The sequence below is a fragment of the Balaenoptera acutorostrata genome, chromosome 14, assembly GCF_949987535.1.
Source record: "Balaenoptera acutorostrata chromosome 14, mBalAcu1.1, whole genome shotgun sequence".
Taxonomy (NCBI): Eukaryota; Metazoa; Chordata; class Mammalia; order Artiodactyla; family Balaenopteridae; genus Balaenoptera; species Balaenoptera acutorostrata.
The window spans coordinates 44113059-44131656 of NC_080077.1; the positions used below are offsets into that span (position 1 = coordinate 44113059).

Consider the following 18598-nt stretch of genomic DNA (forward strand, 5'->3'; position numbering starts at 1 on the left):
TGATTTGGATGGAGTTTTAGATTTATTTGCAAGTAGATGATTTTCACAAGTAGATTGATAGAGAGGAAAAAAAAAAATTCTACAGTCACACCTCTATCCCCAATCAGGCAGCTCTCAAAAGCATGCAGTTAATCAAAAGAAAGGCACTGCAGGGATTGTGGTCCTCGGAGAAAACTGAATGTAACTAAAGCACAGCTCTTTTCAGGAAGGCTATTGTAGGGACATCTGTGGTAATTTCAGTGCCAGTTTACATTTCCCTTTCTGGTTTCCCTTTGGTCTTGGTGAGACTGTCAAAGAGTAGCCTTGGCTACTGTCCCTTAGCCAAAGGCAAACATGTGACTCAAGCTGGAACAATTAGTCTCTCCCTCTGGGGATGTGACTCTTGAGAAGAGGGAAGCTAACACTGCTAATAGTGGGAACACTTCATTCTGCAGAGAGAACCCTGAAGAAGCTTAGGGACTCTTCATTATGTTCTTCCTGCCTGGGGCCCAGGAGCAGATCTGATCCCCGTCCTTTCCAGATTCTCCAGATTTTCCTTTGATTCTGTGAGCTATTCCCAACCTTTCCAATAAATTCTTTCTTGCTTAAGTTGGAGTCAGTTTTTATTACTTATAAACAAAAGCCTGTAGTGCAGGTCTATAGGTACCAACTTCATACACAAAATCATCACTTTTTATTTGATAAAATGAACTACTCTATTTGCAGGAAGTTAGTTAGATAGAGATTTTATTGGGCATTACTATTTGTCTAGGTTTCAGTATAAAATACAAACAAATTACTTTTAACATGGAAGGAATCTTACATCTTCTGATCATTCCTTTCTGCTTCCCTCCCCCCCACCTCAACTTGTCTTAACCCTCACTTCATTCTTAAAAAGAAAGAGAGAAACTTATAAGAAGAATCTTGTATATCTAAATGTATTATATATTTCTACTTAAGATATTGAACATTAAAAAACTTTTTTTCTGGAGCACAGAGGATCTTTAGGGCAGTGAAACTACTCTGTGTGATATTATAGTAGTAAATACATGTCATTATATATTTGTCCAAACCCAGAGTATGTACAACACCAAGAGTGAACCCTAATGTAAACTATGGACTTTAGGTGATTATGACCTGTCAATAGAGATTCATCAACTGTAACAAATGTTCCATTCTGGTGGGACATGTTGTAATGGGGGAGGCTATGTTTGTGTAGGGGTAGGAGGTATATAGGAAATCTCTGTACCTTCCTCTCAATTCTGCTATGAACCTAAAACTGCTCTAAAGATGAAGTCTATTTTAAAAAAAGAAAGAAACAAAACCTTTTTCTAAACTGTAAACTAAGCTCATCCTTAATCTATCTCATAATCATAATAATCATCATCCACATTGATTCTGATGCTGGAGTGCTCTTCAGGCTTTGGTTTCTTTTTGGTCTCTTTGCTTTTCTCGGTCAGATGCAAGTGATGCTCACATTGCCTCATTATCTTCTTGGAAGACATCCAGCTCTCCCCTTGTCGTTCAGCTGGTGCTGCACATTGTCCTCCCCTCACATCTGTGCCCTTGGCCTTCAGGACCTCCCTGGCTCTCAGGAGACTGCAGGTGCAATTCCACGGATTTCCATCCAGATACAGGTGCCTGAGGCGAGGCAACACCTCCAAGGCTTTGAGGTCTAAGGCAGAGATCTTGTTGTTCCTGAGGTTTAGAACCTGAAGCTGCTTCAGATCCTTGAGCTCCCTCTCAGCAATATCCTGGATGGCGTTGCCTTTTAGGTCCAGCCTTGCTAAGGTTGCCGGGAGCCTGGAAAAGCATGGAAACAGGATGTGAGAGGAGGCTGTGACCATCATTCCATAACTGCCTAGGCAACTCAGATTGAGCAACACCCACCTTTTCTGTACCATTCTGTTCCCTCTGAAGCTAGAAAACAAGCTTTATTTTGTAAAGTTAATTAAAAGTGCAAACCTCAGTCTTATCTATAGGTCTTTAACACTTTCTCATAGGTCTTATTTTCTAGCCCTCTGATTTTTCTGGTTCCTAGCCATAAAACTCTTTAATTTTTCATTTCAAATTGGATCATGTAACAAATTGATAAGAAAAATAGTAAGTTTCCAACTTTTTAGTTGGAGATGCCATGAATCAATAATTTATAGGAAAGGTAAAAATATTGAATAAAAATATGAAAAGGGTTGTTCTTCATGAATATAAAAGGTAATGAAAAATGATGCAATGTGAGAAATTAGAAATTAGAGCATCATTTTGAATTTAAATTTCAAAATTTATTTCTGATGAGGGTGTAGTGAGGTAAGAACTTAAACTCTGCTAGTGGGAGTATAAACTGGTACCATTTTGGAAACAATTTGGTAACATGTATCGAATTTAAATAACGTCATGCCTTTCAGCGTAGGAGATAATAGGAGAAGTGAATAGAGATTTATTTAAAAATATGTTTGTCACATATTTGATCATATTTATAACAGCAAAAAAATGATAAAGGGCTAATGTCTACTAATATGGAAATTAAGAGATAATGGACTATTATGTGATCATAAAAATCATATTTTCAAATAATTTTTAAAATACCAGTTCTATAAAAAAGCTCTTCTGACTATGGCTTAAAAATCCAGAAACTATAAAAGATCACTAAATCAACTACATTAAAAATAATAGAAAAAGAAATTGTGTATGGCAAAAGATATATGCAAAGTCAAAAGACAAATGATAAACTGGGGGAAATATCTGCACTTTATATCCCAGACAAAGAGCCAATCTCCCTAATATGTAAAGGACTCTTACAAGTTGAGAAGAAAAGGTTTTAAAATAAGTCTGAAAGTGGGCAAAAAGTATGAATGGAAATCCACATAAAAGCAAAGGCTTTAAGTCTTCAGCCATACTCAGAATAGAGAAATGAAGAATAAAACCACACAGAGATTCCATTTCTCACCTATCAGATTGGTAAAAAATCTTAATCCTTAGCAATACATTCTGTGGGCAAAGCCATGAAGAAGCAGACAATCTCATACATAGCTTGGTGGGAGCTGAAAATGGCACGGCTCCTGTGGAGAATTTAGCAAAGCCTAACAAAATAACATGTACATTTACCCTTTGACCCAGCAATTTCATTTCTAGGTAAAATCTCTGAAGATGTGATATTTTATATCCACAAACATATCCGTATTTTATATCCACAAACATAAAACAGCACATGTGTATTTCTTATGGTATTATTTATAATAGCAAAAGACTGTAAACAACCCAGTACAACAGTAAAGAACTACTATGCAGCCTTGAAAAAGAAAGAGGCTGGTCTCTATGAATTACCCATAAAATGATTTCTAGAAAGTATTGTTAAAAGGAAAAAAAAAACAAGAAGTGGAATAGTGTATGTAGTATCTTAGTTTTTGTGTAAGAGGGAAATAAAAATACATGTACACATTTTGCTTGTTTTTGAAAAAAAAAAAGATAAACCAGAAGTGAATTAAAATAGTTACTTATAGGGAGTGTTTGGTTCCATATGGTTTTAACTTTTGAATCATGTTAACGTTTTATGTAAAACAAATAAAAACAAAACCAAGCCCTAAAATTGAACACAAGCCAAAACAAACAAATCTAATTAACTAATCAAATGTTTATGTTGGTAATGTAACCATATAAAATAAAGAAAAAGTACTCTGAATAGCATTAGTAGAGATAGCTTAGACTCTAAAGACAAAAGGATCTGCAAAGAAATTTCTCGCAGTATATTTATTGTTAATATTACTCTTAGTAATACAATTTTGAAACTTTTTAATGAATACTGTAAGATAAAGAAAATAAGTAAATATATTAATCTTATTAGGAACCAAGATTTTCATTGTAAGAGAAAAAGATACAAATATAAAATAAGAGAAGAAAAAACTCTCTCTAATGTTAATATGAATTGGAAATACTGATGTGAATTTATGATTTTAAAAAATATATATTTTCTACCTCTGTATACTGAAAGGACCTAAAAGCAATATTACACACTAGTAGCAATGTGATCCCAATAGCATAAGCTCACTGAACACACAGATCTTAGTTTCAGAATTCCAGTCTCTACTTAAAAGAAGCAAGGCTTCAATAAACAACAAGGTCCTACTGTTTAGCATAGGGAACTATAATCAATATCCTGTAATAAACTATAATGGAAAAAATATGGAAAGGAATATATATATGTATAACTGAATCACTTTGCAGGACAGCAGAAATTAACACAACATTGTAAATCAACTATACTTCGATAAAATTAAAAAAAAAAAAAAGAAGCAAGACTTCTTGGAAAAATGGCTAATTCCATGTCTGGGCAAGGTAAGCTGGAATGTCTGAATTGGAATGCAATGAAGTGTTCAAAGATTAGTGGAACACCTATCATGATGGTTGCTATCAAAAATCCAGAAAATAACAAGTGTTAACAAGAATGTGGAGAAATTGGAAACTTTGTGCCCTGTTGATAGGAGTGTAAAATGATACAGTCAATATGGAACACAGTATGGGTGGTTCCCCCCAAAATTAAGACTATACTTGCATATGATCCAGCAGTTGCACTTCTGCGTATATACTCAAAAGAATTGAAAGCAAGGTCTCAAAGAGATATTTATACACCCATGTTATACTCCCATATTGAATTCACAGTAGTTAAAATGTGGAAGCAATCCGTGTCCACTGATGGATGAATGAATAAGCAAAATACAAAATACAAGTACATACAATGGAATATTATTCAGCCTTGAAAGGAAGGAAATTCTGACCATGCTACAATATGAATAAGGATATTATGCTAAGTGGAAAAAGCCTGTCACAAAAAGATAACTACTGTATGATTCCACTTACATAAGATATCTAGAGTAGTCAGATTCATAGAAACAGGAAGTAGAATGGTGGTTGTCAGGGGGTGAGGGAAGGAGGGAAATGAGGAGTTGTTTAATGGGTGCAGAGTTTCGGTTTTGCAAGATGAAAAAAGATGTTCTGGAGACTGGTTGCACAACAATGTGAAGATACTTAACAATATTGAATTGTATATGTAAAAATTATTAATTGTAACATAAATTTTATGTCATGTGTATTTTACCACAATTTTTTAAAAAGAGAGGTAATGGAATCATGTCTCATGAACATAGGAACCAGCTTGGAGGGGCTCCCACTAGCCAAATTTGGGGAAATTTGAGCACCAAAAGAGACTAGCAACTATAAATGATCATAACACACTGAGTGAGTTAAGATCCCTGGGTCCGTAGTGATACTTGGAAAAAATAGAAAAGGGGAAATGGAGAGAAAAACCACACTATAATGTTAAACGGAAAAAATAGAAAACAAAATTGACTGATCTCAAATACATAAAAACAAATTATCTCTAGGCATAGGTTCTGGTTGAACAGTTATGGGTGACTTTTTTATTTTTCAGCACACTAAGTTTTCAACTTGTACAGGTATTTCTTTATAATCAGGAAAAAAAAATTTTAACTGTGGATACCCATTTGAAAAGTGTCATGCTAACGCCTGTTGATAAAAAATAAATAATAATCACAATTGTGAACTGAAAATCTTTCTGCTAGTCAACAACTTTATATTAAGTGCTATTCTCTTTGTGAAGTACAAGAAGTGAGAAAGCTTTATAGGAAAAGAAGTCCCTTGAAATACCATCTGAATGCTATCTTCATACAGTGTGAACATATTAGATGTACATTTCATTCTTTTTAGTATTTAGTGAATTTTTTTGTGGTGGTCCCCGTCATATGATTGCTATGTCAAAGAGAAAAAAACAAATGAATTTAACCATATTTTATGACAATATTACCTTTTGTTTGTTATAGTATTATTCTTATATGAATTTCATTCTGAAACATTAATCTTTTAGGTTATTGGCACTTAGCCTAAATTTTGCCCTTGTTTTTTTCTTTGACACTTACATTTTATACTTATATATATTTATGTTCATGTATTTTATATTTGTTTTCCTCTCCTAAACCATATAATACATATACATAAATAAGTACTTGTGCTTTTGAGTATTTTAAAGTCTTATTTGTTTAAAGTGCTTTCTTTTTGTTGGAATTAAATTTACCTAACAAAGCAGATTAATTTACCAGGGAAGATCACTTCACACATTTTAACAGTTTGATAAAAGCTTGTGCAGACATTTCTCTCAGTCGGTTTACTGTGAATACCACTAACAATTTTCAAACTGGTATCCACAGTTTAAATCGAATTTGAAGTTAATCCCTAAGACAATGTAATTTTGTGTACACACCAGCTTATACAAGGTACATCTCTAAAAGTTATACAGAAAATCTCTTGTGCATAGCTTTTTTTTCTTTTTCAAGGAAAAATGGCCTGTTAATAGGTGGTGAGGCAGTAAGCGAGACTCTGTAACTATTGAGAGTACAGGGAACACAGCTGAGGAAAGATACGGCAGAGTAAACCAAAGAGTCAAGTCTACTTATTAAGACTCGAGTTCTAGCTTTGGCTATTCTATTCACCAGCATGTGACTTTAGGTAAGTTATTTAGCTCTTTAAAGCTTCTGATTTTCCGCTATATAGATGAACGTGCTCAGTACACAGAAGTTACATAAAAATGTTAGTAACGAAAATGAGCAAGCCAAGCTTTCTTTTAAACAAATACAGTTATTCAGTTCTGGGCTGGGCAGCCAAAAACTGTACCTGGTCTTAGGAGTACCTTTTTTTTTTTCTTTCATGTTTCTATGGATAACCAAAATGGCACTGTAAGAGAGATCACTAATTTCCTCCTTCTGTGACCTTTGGGTAGTCATTTATTGCTTTGATATAATTTATCTTTATAAGTCTGATTTATACAAAAAGGTAGCCCTGATTTTAAGACAAACATATGTCTAGAAATGCTATTTGTTCTTTCAGCAGTGTCGCTTTTTAGAGTAAAAAACGGGCACACCCCCATTTTGTCTGTAGATGGCACTTGAGTAAGAGAAAATGCTGACTGGCTTCATCAGGTCGTAGAAAGCTATTCTGGATTTGAATTATCCAAATTGTGAACAAAGAAGGGGTGATGTAACTTATATTTGTTCCCCGAGCTGCAGCTTGGTGAAATGAGAAGCAGCAAGAAGCAAGACCCAGGTCTTGGGTAGACTAAATTCTAAGTAGTGGAGTGTATTGTTGATAGCAGAGTAAACCTCAGAGGCTGGTGAGGGTGCAGTGCCTAAAATTCCCAGGCCCTGGGGTTAGACAGTCTAGCCCTGGGGTTAGACTGTATTTAACCCTGACTCCAAAATTTATTGACCATATGACTTCCAGCAAGTTTCTTGATACCTCTTAACCTTAATTTCTAATCTGTAAAATAATAGGTAAAACAATGTACCTACCTTCACAGAATTGTTGTAAGGAGTAACAGGGAGTATATTCATTCACTGCTGAGCTTAGTAAGCACTTAATAAATGTTAGGTATTGTTTCTGTCTCAGTTAGCATATTTAGGCAAATGGGGTAGATATTTTAATTCATGTGTACCTAAAACCATATACCATTATTTTCCTGATGAAATGTAGATTGCAGGATGGTAGACAGAGGAAGGGATTTGTGGAAACAGTTTGTGATAGGATACACAACGAGCGACTAACAGGTTAGGTTAGGTTAGGTTAGCAACTAACACAGATAGGTTGCCTGTGTTTACAGTTTATTTATAGAACACTGAATTTTAAAGTGTAGTTTTGTGTTTGAATAAGAAGCATTCAAATAAAAAGAAAGAGTGTAATGTTTAAAGCTCATAAATAAAAGTCTCAAAATTCAAATATAGGGAATAGATAGTGTTGTGTTTTAATTCTTTATGGGAGGAAAACCACTGGAAAATTTTTTTGGGTCTTTCCCACTTTCCAATTTAAAGAGAAGTTGGGGAATGGGGGTTTTGGAAGCGGTGGTCGTGATGGGGAATTTTAAAATCACTCTCTACAGGAACATTGCTCTCATAACAGGCCAGGTTCTTTGACAAAGCAGACAGTTGTGTTGTTTCATTTAAGCCTCATAGGAAAAGACCCCTGGTATCCTGTTTCTTGCCCCATTGTCCTTTCCCAGTAGTTCTCAAACCTGGCTACACATTAAATTCATCTGGGGAGCTTTTAAAAAATACCGATGCCTGGGCCACAACCCTAGGGTGTCTGATTTAATTGGTTTGAAATGAGGTCTAGGCATGAGGAGGCTTTTTAAAAGTTCTCCAGATAATTCCATCGTAAAGTCAGACTTGAAAATTAGGGTTAGCTCAGGCTTGCAATTCCATTATACACTCTGTTGGGTAAAAACTGTGCTTTCTGTAGTCACTTATTAAAACACAAATACCCTGGCAGGAGTAAATAATTAAGCTATTTTTCACTCATTAAACTTAGCAGGATTACTTCACCAAATGCTTTCTAAAGGTCACCCAAATAGAAAAGCCCACCGAGTTCACAGTTTTGCCCATGGCTGTCATAGCCTGCTGAGAATCCTTATGTGATACAGTCACTCCCTAACCTGTTTGATGAGTTTTTATTTTATACACGATTTTTTGTTTGGAGGAGGAGCATGCAGTAATAGAAAATAAGGCTTGAACATAGTAGAGAAATTATTTAAATAACAACAAGAATTAGAGTCCTGAAATACTGCCTGCATGTTCTTGCCTTCAGGGCTGTTCTGTCTAGAACACTTTTTCCCCCAGACAGCTTCACAGCTACATCCCTCACCTCCTTTCAGTCTTTGCTCAGAGCTTACCTTTTCAGGAGGGTTACCATGCTTACCTTATTGAAAATTGCAACCAGCCACCCTCATTCACTGTAGTCCTGAACATGGTAATCCTGCCCCTTTTTGTTGTTAATTATAACACCTAACACTATCTAAATATTATATACTTTACTTACATATTATGTTGTCACTCTTTCCCTGCTAGAATTTAAGCTGTACAGAACAAGAAGTTTTATCTCTTATTACACTGATGTATCCCAAGTGCCTGGTAAAGTACCTGGCACATGGTGAATGCTCAAAACATACTTGTTGAATTAAATTAATTGTATGCACATGCTTAGGCATTAAGAGAAATTGATTACTTTCAAATCATCCTCAATATATAATTTAAAATACTGATTTCAGTTCGAAAAATCACCTTTCAATGTTTTGCATTGGGTACAGTGCAAAAAAAATGAACATCTGTCCATATCAGATAATTTTTTCCTTTCTCATTGATAAGAAAAATTATCATAATGAACACTGATAATAAGTAAATCAAGCGCCACAGGATTCTACAGAAGCCAGAAGCTGGTACATTAATTATGAGAAGTTTGATAATAATAATAGGGCAGGAAGCCTCTTTTTCTATAAAGTGCTGAAAGGAAAAAGAATCCACTGATAGACACATTTAATAAACAACATAATATCTTTTTTAGGAGAATAATAGTACTTATTCTACTGTTTTTTAATTCTACTTTAAAATGTGGAACATGTGATAAAGTTTAAATAAATAGGATCAATTAATGTAAGCATGTACATTAGTTATAGATTATGACTGGTTAGGGGGAACAGGTACAGCGGGTTGGGTATAGAAGGAGGGATATTTGGAAGAGAAATTGTCAGAGTATGAGGGTGTGTGTGTTTGTGTGAGAGAGAAAGAGAACAGAAGAAACAACCAAAAACAGAAAGTAAGACGGACACAAATTGTCTCACACACTCACAGACAGACACCCAGAGAAATAAGCAGCATCCCTTAAGCCCTTTAAAAATCACAGCACTGAGAAGAACATGAGGCTCCCAATACATAATTCAAAATAAAAACAGTGTTAGATTACTGAGTTTTGATTTTTTTCCCATAAATACTACTTCAATGCTTTTTAAAAATATAAATGTCTTACTACATTACCCCCCCCCTCCCCACCCCACCTCATTTTTTCCTGGTGTCCTTGCTTTGCTAGTGGTTAAGCACATGCCTAGTCGGCCTGTTGCTAGATCCAGGCCATATACTTAGAAACCAGAACACAGTTTTACAGGTAACATCCCCCTATGATGTTTGTTACCATACGTCCCCAAAGTGGCATTGCATATTTTCAAATACAGATGTCCCCTGTTGGTGTCTTGTCCTACAGGCAAGATAAGTTAAGTTAGTGCAGGGGTCAGCTTGAGGGCTGGAGATTCCAAACCCCTGTTTAAATCTTCCACCCCTGAACCCTTGGATAGCCTTGATCAGATACTTTATGTTTGCTTGGATGACTTTTCTTGCTTGTATAATGTACTTAGTTGTCCCAGTTTTTGGAAAACTTTTTTAGTAGTTACTGTAAATGATAACGTTCACTTACCGTAGAGGTATAGACAAGAGAAGGTTCTGCTCCAGGGCCAGGTTGGAGAGCTGGGAACACCTCTGCAGGGCTCCAGCTTCGAACAAGCTGACAATGTTGTTGTCCAGAAACAAATGTTTCAAATCTCGGAGGTCCTGGAAGTCTTGTGCTGTAACTTTCTGAATCAGATTGTTGCTGATATCAAGCTTTTGTAGCCTTGCTGGTAGTCTGAGGGGCAACGTTTGAAGCTGGTTTTGGGACATCTCAAGGGTAGTTAAATTGGCGAGGAGCTGTGCCCCATCGATGGAAGAGAGTGAGTTTTCTGACAGGTAAAGATGGGAAAGATTCTCCAAATGTTTCATATCTCGAAACCTTACCACTTTGAGCCGGTTTCTCTCCATTTTTAATGAGAGCAAGGATTTGGGCAGGTTAATAGGAATTTTAGTCAGAAAGTTACTACTGAAACTGAGAAACTGCAAAGACTGAAGAGAAGTGAAGAAGCTAGCTGGTATGAGATGTAGCTTATTATTCTCCATGCTCAGATGTTTCAGATGGGGAAGTGCCAGTGGTCCATTCACAGACTCGATATTGTTGCTGTCCAACACCAAGCTTTGCAAACTGACAAGAGAGCAAAGCATGCTGGGAGAGAGAGAAGAGATCAGATTGTTTTTCAGTTCAAGGATTTTTAATTTCTTCAGTCCTTCAAAATCAGATCCGTGAAGGACATATATTGAATTATCATTTAGTTTTAACACTTCAAGACTGGCTGGGAGAGCACTGGGGACCCGTCTTAACTTATTTTTCCAGAGTTCCAAGGTCTTCAAAGTACTCAGAGTCTTGAAAGTGTCATTTTCTACTGACTCTGTTCCACTGGCCAGCAGAATAAAATCTTCTAGAGCTGACATTTGGGTGAAGTTAGACAGCTACAAAAAAGGCAGGGATGGGGAATGGGGAAGAAAAACAGTAAATTAGGATTATTTTAAGAAAAAAAAAGCCATATACATTATCATGCAATACTAATGATACTTCAGATTTCCCTTCAGGATCTATTTAAATATCTCTTGGAAAAGGATAGAAACTCAGCTCCTGACCATTTTTATTCACTTGCTAACAGTATAAGATGTCTAAAATATTTTAAGCACTTTCACACACTATTGGTAGACATAAAGTTGGCCAACTTTTGCTGCGTATTCTTTGACCCAGCAAGTTTACTTCTAGGTAGAAGTACTTACAAATTGCACAATGATTTATGCAATAGGATGTTCTTGGTTGCATCATCTTGTAATAGCCAAAAAAGAAACAATCTGGAAATCTTTCACCAAACTATTAACTAGAGTTTCTAACTCTAGGGGATAAAACTATAAGGAATTTTCATTATCTATCTACATTTCGCAATGTTTAGATTTTTTAAAATTATAAATTACCTTTTTAACAATTTAAGCATTAAAAGTAAAAAAAATTTAATGTCCTAGATACTGCTATCAGTAGAATGGGCCTATCAGAAAAACATTTTCAACTGTATAGTAGTTGGGAAAACTAGCCTCGTTGTTCCTACCAGCCAGTTTACGCTTCACTGATGAAAAAGGTTCATGAAGAAACAAACAGGATACATGTGTCTCCATCTCTGTAGAGCAAGGAGTCCATTCATGCATATATCCCAGACCTAATGCTATTCCTCTCCTAGATTTTAGAAATGACCAAATCTGCTGTACTTTCTCCATGGTTTGCAAGTTCAAGCACCCCTATCTCTCCACATATCCTCCAAACTCCTCCTAGGTGGACATCCACCTCTTTTCTAGGATGATGTAATTTGGTATTTGGTTCTCAGAGTAAAATCATGTTTAGGCAAAAAGAGGAATTGTTCCAGATTTTCCTGAGCTTGATAAATCTTCACAAAACTTTCAACCTGCTTTAGAATTCAATTAAGCTGGAATTTTCAGTGCACACTTTTATGTCTTACTATCTACAGTTTCTAAATGTTTGATTTAATTGTGAAGTTGAGCTCTTTTGTAACATCAATACATGATTAATACCTTAAAAGTGGGTTAATTTTGCATCACATATTTGTTACAGGTATTTATATTATGGGAAGACATGTGATGTGAATTATGGTATATTTTAAAGTATCTCCTAATATGATACTCCAGTAGAAGAATCTCATGTTAAAAACTACATAAACAGATGTTTTTAATCATAATAGTTTTGATAGCTGCCTTGGCTTATATATTGCTACTAACATTTGATATTTTCTTAATGATTAATCAGATGTATTAATTAGTCTTAATCCCAAGATCAATAGCTTTTTTTTTTGCATTTGTTGAGCATCTACAAGTTCCAAGTACTTTTTTATCTGTTATCATTAATTTTCCTAATAACCCTGAAAGTTTGGTACCGTCAAACTTGAAAGAGTTGAGAATTTCAACAAAGTCCATTGGACTCCAAAGCCCTTTCTTCCTCAACTCATCATTTTCTAATACATTTTCCATTGCCTGTGGTCTATAATTAATGTTTTTCAAAAAAGACTCAAGATCTGGACACAGATCATAGAGTTTTAGAAAAGCAGAAATTTTAGAGATTATCTAGTCCAAATCTTCCATACAAGGGATGAGGCCAAAAAAAATTAAATGACCTGTCCAAGATTCAGTGTTGTTTAATCTGTTCTTCATTCTGAAGTACCTTTTTCTAGGCTTTCTTTCATGTAAAGTCATAATTGACCCTACACATAGCTTTTCACCTTTGGGACTGTTGATCTCCCCCAAAAAAGACCTTGGTGTTGCAAATGCTTCTACTTCTATCTGAGTGACCACAGACACTAAAAGATTGCTGACTATGTAGCAAGTCTCAGGGATGACATGGATCTAAATGGGCAATTTCTATGGGGACTAGACAAAGAGTGGTGTCAGAGCTTCAATTTGTCTTCATTTCTATTTGTAAAGTATATAGACTAGCTAAATAGTAAATATAGGTCATTTTCTTAACTGAATCCAGTGAATAGTTGTTTCCTATTATTAAACATAGAGAATCTTTGCTCTTTATCAGGTCAATGCAGATTACTTTTGATTATTATTAGTTAAAATGGCCACCATTTTCTAAGTATTTACTATGCTTATCTTTACAAAGATCTATGTGTAAGCATGATTATTCCCTTTTCAATGAGGTAAACTCAAGAAGGCAAAACAAAATGGCCAAGTATGTCTTGCTAGTAAGTGGAAAAGTTCGGCTTCCAACCCAGGTTTACCTTACCCCAACACACATACACACACACACACACACACACACACACACACACACACACACATATATATTTTTTTTATGGCTGTGTTGGGTCTTCGTTTCTGTGTGAGGGCCTTCTCTAGTTGTGGCAAGCAGGGGCCACTCTTCATCACGGTGCGTGGGCCTCTCACTATCGCGGCCTCTTTCGTTGCGGAGCACAGGCTCCAGACGCACAGGCTCAGCAATTGTGGCTCACGGGCCCAGTTGCTCCGCAGCATGTGGGATCTTCCCAGACCAGTGCTCGAACCCGTGTCCCCTAGATTGGCAGGCAGACTCTCAACCACTGCGCCACCAGGGAAGCCCCCATATATTTTTAACCTTAGTGTTTATAACATGCATTTAGCTGAAGAGTATAGAGTTCTGGTGCCACAAACAGTGAGGAAGACACCCAATGACTTTCAACTTATCAGTTGAGTTTGCAGAGCTGACAAAGGGAAAAAAATTCTGCCAGACCTGTTTTTCCATTTCCATGGCCTAAGCAGGGTTGTGCTCAAGAGATGTGGAAAGAGATGCTTTTGCCCTGCAGCTAAACTTGGGGCTGCTGGCAGTTTTTCAACATTGCTTAAAAAGCAAGGCAAGTATGGCTTGGTGTTAACAATTAGGCTTAGGAAGCTTAGCTAAGTAAAATTCCTGCCATCAGAGTTGTACAGTTTAGTGAGCCTAATACTTATGTAGATAAAAGTTACTATATAAAAAGAAAAGTTAAAAAAGAAAAAAAAAAACCAAGTAAAATGAAATAGAGTAGAGGGGCAACTTCTGCTGGTTTCCTCATGAAAAGGCTTTGTTTCAAGTTTTTGGTTTTGTTTTTTTTTTAAATTAATTAATTAATTTATTTTTGGCTGTGTTGGGTCTTCGTTTCTGTGCGAGGGCTTTCTCTAGTTGCGGCAAGAGGGGGCCACTCTTCTTCGCGATGCATGGGCCTCTCACTATTGCGGCCTCTCTTGTTGTGGAGCACAGGCTCCAGACGCGCAGGCTCAGTAGTTGTGGCTCACGGGCCTAGCTGCTCCACAGCATGTGGGTCCTTTCCAGACCAGGGCTCGAGCCTGTGTCCCCTGCATTGGCAGGCAGATTCTCAACCGCTGCGCCACCAGAGAAGCCCTTGTTTCAGGTTTTAATGCTGGGCAGGCCCTACTTCAAGCATTAGAAGGTTACCTGGCTTTCTTAGTCACCTTATAGGTCCAATGCACACAGGAAACTCACACACCCTCAAAGTGACTGCCTCAGACATGTGTGAACCAAGCCAGCAAGGAGTTTGTAAACTATGTTGGAATTTTTTTTCTGATGATCAAAGCAACACTTGTTCTCTGTAAACAATTTAAAAATTCTGGAAAGTATGGAGAGAATATAAAAAGAATCTATAATCCCCCCCCACTTGTTGATAAACTATATATTTCTTACCCAAGAGGAATTTGAAGTAGCTTCTTCTCTCCACAAAAGATGTAAAGTGCAATTATTTTAATTGACTGTCACCATAAAGACATTTCTATTTGTCCTCTAAACGTTAGAGCTAAAACTATAAAACTCTTAGAAGAAAATATAGGCATACATTTTCATGACCTCGGGTTTGGTAAAAGCTATCTTGACTATGACACCAGGTGTAATCCTCTCCAACAGCACCCAGCTGTCCAGATATAGGAGAAACAAAGGAAAATGATCACCCTAACGTAATACTGAGGCTTTGCTGAATAGGTGTTGAGATAATTAATTGTGGGATGCAAAGAGGGAAGGGGTAGGGAAATAAGATAGATAAGAAATGAACTGATTATCTGAGAGAAAGTGGGTAGATCTAGGATTAGAAGTCTCCATGAAGTGGAAAGATAAGTGCAGCGTATGGCAGCTGAAGGGAAAGGACATGATGACCAGAGAGCAGGTATGGGAATTCAAGATTTTTGAGTGCAGAAGTTTCAGATATAACGAGGATTATGATATAAGCAAGAGAGTAGACGGCTGTGGTGAAGTGGAAATGTAGATAGATACTTTTTTATGAGTTCAAGGAATGGGACTAGAATACTGGACACTGAAGGCACACCAAAAGATGCAGGACTTAGGATGGAGAGGAAGAGTAGGAGCCAGGATGGAAGGGACCAGGGGCACAGTATAAGATACACAGAGAAACAGAGTGTTACAGTCTGATGGCATGCACCTCAAAGAAGTAGGGCTTTTTACAGATAAATGGATAAATAAAGTCCCTCTTGAGGGCAGGAACGGTGAATTTTTACTTTTTTTTCCAGCTGTGCTGCATGGCTTGCAGGATCTTAATTCCCTGACCAGGGACTGAACCTGGGCCATGGCAGTGAAAGCCCAGAATCCTAACCACTAGACCACCAGGGAACTCCTAGAACTGAATTTTTCATCTTTTATCCCCAGTCTCAAACACAGCATTCACAGACCCAAAGACAGTTGAATTATATGAACAAGTAACTGAAACATTTAGAATTGTGGTGTGTATACACATATATGTGATATGTATGTGTATATATATGCACATATATGTGTGTGTATATATATATAATTTCTATTGCTATTAATCTGAAGATCCATTTTAAGACTTTTTACTTTAAATATAGGCAGCCAATTCTGCAGTTCAAAGCAAATAAACAGAATATACATTGCATTCACCAAATGCAAGTAAACTATGGTCATTTAAAGCCTAAGGATTTTTAAAAGAGAAAAGAGAAGGATTATTGCTCAGAGCTTTCTACTTCCTTCACAAAACAATCCTCTCTTTCATCAACCTTTCTGCTGGGAACTGTGCTTCCTAGAGATAATTAACTGGGTTAAAGTCAGGGAAGTGGCAGTATTGCTGTTCAGTGAACTTAAACCAATGACAAATGAACTCATCCAATAAGTGAATTTGATGAGAGGCATAATTTCACCTTATTGGCTGCAAAGCAGCAGTGTGGGATCATTACCAGGCTTAGTTGACACTCCAGCTCTCGGTATCTCAAGTCCTCAGGACAAATATTTAATCATCTTGCCCTTTAACCAGGTGTCTTGCTTGAATGCTGAGACCTGACAGGGTCAGACCTGCTCTCTGGCATTAGGCACTACTGGATTAGAAGAGGAAAGTAAACAGATGATGACCAGGCAATTGTGCTTATTGAGCCTCGAAATAAATACCATGCCACATATTTTAAAGTCCCTGTGTTTATGTGCACCTACATTAACATTTCTTAACCAAATAAAAAGGGAGGGGGGAGTGTCTCTGTTTGAAGGAAAAGTACATTCACCTGCTGACTCTCTGCACCTGGATCACAGACAGGCATTTCCTTATCTTAAGATTTGGGTCAATGAGGGAGAAGCAGTGACCAGTAAAGGCAAACTCAGAGTCATAGAATTTTCCATCTAGAAAGTTCCTGGAATCCCCAATCTAATCCAGCCTTCTCACGTCATAAAGGTAACAAATGAGGTCTGCAGATTTTTTTAACTGCTTGTCTAAGGTAGTTCTATCTCTAGTTAGTGAGAAAACTAGAATGAGAACTCTAGTCTCTTGATGCCTTTCAAAATACCAAAGGTCAAAAACAAAAGTTTCGGCCTTCCCTGGTGGCGCAGTGGGTTAAGAATCCGCCTGCCAATGCAGGGGATACGGGTTTGAACCCTGGTCCTGGAGGATCCCACATGCCATGGAGCAACTAAGCCCGTGCGCCACAACTACTGGATCCCGCTTGCCTAGAGCCTGTGCTCCGCAACAAAAGAAGCCACCGCAATGAGAAGCCCACGCACCGCAACAAAGAGCGACCCCCGCTCGCTGCAACTACAGAAAGCCTGCGCGCAGCAACGAAGACCCAACGCAGCCAAAAATAAATAAGTAAAATTTTTTTAAAAGTTTCTTTGTGTTATACAAGTCAGACAAATCTATAGCACTCTTTTCAGTGCCCTCTGAATAGGTAAGCATGAAAATAGACATCATAATTAAAAGCACGTAGAATGAGAATTGCAGTAATGTGGCAAAACAAAAACACGTATTTCTTCTGTATAGGTTTCCACAAAGACACTGATGCCTGGCTAGTTTGTAGGGTTTGTATGAATAATTCTCATATGCTGCATTCACCTTGATAGTCTTATAATGTTCTAAGTATCATCTGCCTTCAATGGCACATACAAAACTACTTTTCCCCTAAAAGGACTTCTTTTTAATATGGGGAGACAAAGGGGCCATATGATCTCAAACTCTTTTTGTTAAGAAAGAGTAATTTCTTTACTTTTACTCTGCAACAGCATAATTAGAATTTTCAAAAATAAAAAATTAATTATAGACTCTGATTTTTGGGGGGGCTACTTTCCTAAAAAGAAATATCCAGAGGCATATACCCATCTCAGTATACAGAGCAAACAGGTAGCTAGTGCAACTACCCGACTTCATAACCATCACTTTACGTTTTGATTATTTAAATCAAGTTTAACAAGCCCACACTTGCCCCTCACCCTATCTCACAAAATAAAATTGCAGTAACTTGAGTGTAGAATGAGTAATTACCTGAAGGTGCTGAATTTTGCTATGACTGATGTAGAGCTTCTTGGTGGTGGAAGGAATACCTGACGGCACCTCCGTTAGCCTGTAGCATTGCACCGACTGCTCTGAATCACAGCTGCATCTTCCAGGACAGTTAGGATCGAAACCATAGCTAAGAGAGAGCAAAACAAAGAAAGCATAAAGCAGACACATCTTCCAAAACAGGGCCTTTCAGGTCGCAGGCGAGTGTTTAGGTGATGTCTCACTCTTTATACCGGGAAATCTGATTATAGAATCTTATGAATGTGTACTCTGTCAATGTAAGAAGACAGGAAAGAAAAAATTCTCAATTTGCCTGGGTTAAAATGTTAGCAACCATTACAAAGAGGAAGGCGCTTAAACATTGATAAGCTGCCTTAATATTTGTAGGTGAGCAAAACCCTATGTTATTTATGGCTTGGAAGGCTAATCTGCAAACACCTCTATTATCTGTAGTTTCCTTGTTTTGTTAAATGTGACACTAGGGAATTAGTGGGAAAAGACAAAGGGCTGTTTTATAGTGGGCTATAAAACCTTTGAATTTTCTGTGACCCTATATTAAAACCATTTTTGTGGAAC

The 18598-nt window shown here is 37.0% G+C and overlaps 1 protein-coding gene across 1 annotated transcript; it reads right to left on the bottom strand.

Annotated features, from left to right (window-relative positions):
* Nucleotides 1-1334: 1334 nt before the first annotated feature.
* On the bottom strand, nt 1335-18193 carry LOC103001351 (nephrocan-like). The gene is made up of 3 exons (XM_007190761.1): nt 18005-18193; nt 10276-11177; nt 1335-1782 (listed from the first exon to the last, which is right to left on the bottom strand). Exons 1-3 carry the CDS (start codon nt 18191-18193, stop codon nt 1335-1337), a joined length of 1539 nt encoding a protein of 512 aa, XP_007190823.1.
* Nucleotides 18194-18598: the final 405 nt, after the last annotated feature.

Coding starts and splice junctions, on each gene's coding strand:
- LOC103001351 (XM_007190761.1), bottom strand. CDS start 18,193: ATGTGTCTGCTTTATGCTTTCTTTGTTTTGCTCTCTCTTAGCTATGGT. Junction 11,178..18,004: donor GCAAAATTCAGCACCTTCAG/GTAATTACTCAT, acceptor CCTTTTTTGTAG/CTGTCTAACTTCACCCAAAT. Junction 1,783..10,275: donor CTCTTGTCTATACCTCTACG/GTAAGTGAACGT, acceptor ATGCTTTTCCAG/GCTCCCGGCAACCTTAGCAA.